We start from the raw sequence: 3344 nt of genomic DNA, 5'->3' as shown, positions 1-3344 counted from the left end.
CATTTCATTTCATATTTTATTTATTTATTTATTTATTTATTTATTTATGTATTAAAGAAGAGTGAACTCTTTAGTGGACCATCTATCTTCTCTGTCAACTATGATCCCCTAAAGCTGAGGATGTAGCTTAGAGCAAGAGTGCTTGGGTAGCATGCACAAAGACCCAGGTTCAATTCTCAGCAACACAGGAAAAAGCAAAGCAGAAAACACATATGATCCCCTTTCTTTTCTTTTTCTTTTCTTTTCTCTTCCTTTCCTTTCTTTTCTTCCTTTCTTTTTTTCTTTCTTTCTCCCCCCTCCCTCTTTCTTTCTTTCTCTCTCTCTCTCTCTCTCTCTTTCTTTTCTTTCTTTCTTTTTCTTCCTTCCTTCCTTCCTTGCTTCCTTTCTTCCCTCTTTCTTTCTTTCTTTCTTTCTTTCTTTCTTTCTTTCTTCCTTTCTTCTCTCTCTCTCTCTCTCTCTCTCTCTCTCTCTCTCTTTCGTGTAGTGATAGAGATGGAGTCCTGAACCTGAGCATTGTAGCCAAGCATTCTCCCATGACACTACACTCCTACTAGCCTGTGCTTATTTCCCTAAAGCACCCTTTAAAAATGCAAAGCACATTCTTCATTGAGGGCTTTATGAAAAGACTTTCATCATTGTGTGACCTGTGTGCCCAAGCATGTTGAAAGGCTTTATGTCTGGGAGGCAGAATTGGTCATTCTGGAACATCTTCAATTCCAGCAGACAACTGTGCATTGTGGGTACCACATTCTTGGGGGAAAGGGAAGCTTGTTTTGACTTGGTGTAGAATGTGAAGTAGGACCTGTAGTGGAGCTAAAGGGAAGCACATTTTTGGTTAGACACAAACTTTTTTTTTCAGTGCAAATGCTAAAATATGTTTCTTCTTGAGGTTCTGAGCTCCCATTCTCTAAGGGGTCTTGTGGCTAGACGAGACAGTGGTCCTTTCTAGTTCTGAGGTTAGATCACAGAGGATAAATGAAACAAAAAGATGGTGATAATTTTGCATGATTAAAATAAGAAGCAGGAGGGAGATGTTTTGGTGTTTTGGATGAACATTGTGGGAGATTAATCATAGTGGGGTTCATCTTTCAAGCAAGCCCCCTGTTCTCTTGGAATGATTTCTGTATATTTTTACATCTTAACAGTATTCTCGTGCTTCAGTGTGCAGTCAAGGAAGCTACAGGTCCTTCAATCTTTTTGTTTTTAGGCACAATCTCACAGTATACTCTAGGTTGGCAATGTTTAATCTTTCTGTCTCACCCTTCAAAGTGCTAGAACTATAGGTATATACCATTGTACCCAATGCCTTTGCAGTTTGAAAGGAACAGACCCTTAATTATAGGTTTTTAGTATACTAGTTGGTGTTGAGGACAACATTCCAAGAGGCCATTAGTGTTTATTCCAGGATCTTACCCAGGATGCTCCAAAGACTACTCCATGCGAGTATGGTACCTCAGCATCTGTTGAACATGATGACCACCTGGATGAATGGCATGCTACTTAGCATCGCCATGAATAAAGATGTCCCATCCACAGTCAATTTGAAAGGAGCTGTTAGCACCTCAAGTAGAATTGGACTCCGTTAGACAGCCCACATCAGGAGGTGTGAGCCTCTGGGAGTTCTGGCTCTGGAGTCCTCAAGGAACCAGCCAGATGCAAGGCCGACGGCTAGACTGCTTGTTACAAGCCTGCATTTTAACATTACCCCTGTTCCTAGAGCGGATTCCCTGGTTTGTAACCTCCAGCTTCACGTACACATAGAACCGCTGTGGGGCAGGGAGGCAGGCTACCACAGGACTGAGGCCGTGTGCCAACACAGAACAATGGAGGCGTGCACCCAACATCAGAGTTCCAACTTCCCACAGTGTGCTGGCCATCGTGTTAGGAGGAATGCGTGAGTAAAGGCCGAAGTGACGACTTCACATCAGCGCAGGGCAGGCTCTCCCATTGCCACCTGGGAGCCATTTCACACCCAGCCTCCGGTTTTTCTGTGGCATGTTTAGTTGTTTTATTGCTGCTTTGTTTTTGAGACAGCATCTCACTCTGCAGCCCTGGCTGGCCTTGAACTTGCCTTCTGAGTGCTAGGATTAAAGGTTTGTGCCTCCATGCCTAGCTGTGCCTCAGTTTTTACTTTAAAACTGAAAGTAATTATAGGGTCTGCCTCCAAGAGTGATTGTTATACATTAATATGCCAAATGCACTTCGAAAATGTCTTCTGTGAAGGGAATCTCAGCATGTATTAACTATGGTAATTGCTTGTTTTTTTTTTTTTTTTTTTTTTTGGTTTTTCGAGACAGGGTTTCTCTGTGGCTTTGGAGCCTGTCCTGGAACTAGCTCTGTAGACCAGGCTGGTCTCGAACTCACAGAGATCCGCCTGCCTCTGCCTCCCAAGTGCTGGGACTAAAGGCGTGCGCCACCATCGCCTGGCTCGCTTGTTCTTTTTTTAATTTAGTAAGAGAGTACATTTAGAAAACAAACTTCTGTTGTAATGCCCATCAGTTGTGGTTAAATCAAAGTTATCTTCAAATTGTCCCTTGTCTCGTTGGAAAATTTGCTAAGACTTTTGTTAAGCTTACCTTACCATTTGTTTCTGTCAGGTGGGCAGAAACAAAGGATCGCAATAGCCAGGGCCCTGCTGAAGGTAAGAACCCTGACTACTACTCAGCAGTTCCTGGTATATATGTGTGTGTGTGTGTGTGTGTGTGTGTGTGTGTGTGTGTGTGTGTGTGTGTGTGTGTTTTATATGACTAACAGTCTGGTAAAAATGTAAGTTGGGAGTTCTCCTGAGGAGTCATTGTCCAAGTATTTGTCATATTTGAGAAATTTCTCAGGAGTCCAGTGTTAAAGGAGTGTCAGCATGGGGAAGAACTTAACAAATGGACCTTTTACCTAGAAGGATCAATTGACCAGTGACTGATTATTAACAAACTTTCAGAGCGGCGCCAATGTGCATGTCTAACCTTTACTCAGTTGTTTGGAAGCCTCAGGCAGACAGACTGCAGCCAGGAGCAGGAAGAACCTCAGTGGGCAGCCAGGCATTCTTCTTTTAAGACAGCAACATCTTACCAAGCAAAACAAGTTCCAGGACAGCCAGGGTTACAGAGGAACCCTATCTCGGGGCGGGGGTTGAGGGAGAAAGCAATGTCTCCCTTTGTTGCTCTCCCCAGATGCGCAGGTGGTTTCTTCTTGGTTTTTCGAGACAGGGTTTCTCTTTGTAACAGTCCTGGCTGTCCTGGAACTCACTTGATAGACCATGCTGGCCTCGAACTCACAGGGATTCAGCTGCCTTTAATCCCAAATGCTGGGATTAAAAGCTCGTGTCACCACCTGGCCCATGCAGGTGA

General features: G+C 43.7%; 1 protein-coding gene across 2 annotated transcripts in view; it reads left to right on the top strand.

Moving 5' to 3' along the window:
* The window catches only part of Abcb10 (ATP binding cassette subfamily B member 10), a 37011-nt gene that overhangs the window by 30980 nt on the left and 2687 nt on the right, over positions 1 to 3344 (top strand). The window contains exon 11 of one of the 2 annotated variants that reach the window (XM_005345867.3): positions 2598 to 2641. The exons of the other annotated variant lie outside the window; for it this stretch is intronic. Coding sequence (XP_005345924.2) covers positions 2598 to 2641 — 44 coding nt within the window. The remainder of the gene's footprint in view (positions 1 to 2597; positions 2642 to 3344) is intronic. 2 annotated transcript variants of the gene reach the window in all.

The sequence above is a fragment of the Microtus ochrogaster genome, chromosome 4 (genome assembly GCF_000317375.1).
Source record: "Microtus ochrogaster isolate Prairie Vole_2 chromosome 4, MicOch1.0, whole genome shotgun sequence".
Lineage (NCBI taxonomy): Eukaryota > Metazoa > Chordata > Mammalia > Rodentia > Cricetidae > Microtus > Microtus ochrogaster.
This window is presented reverse-complemented; position numbering and strand designations above follow the sequence as displayed.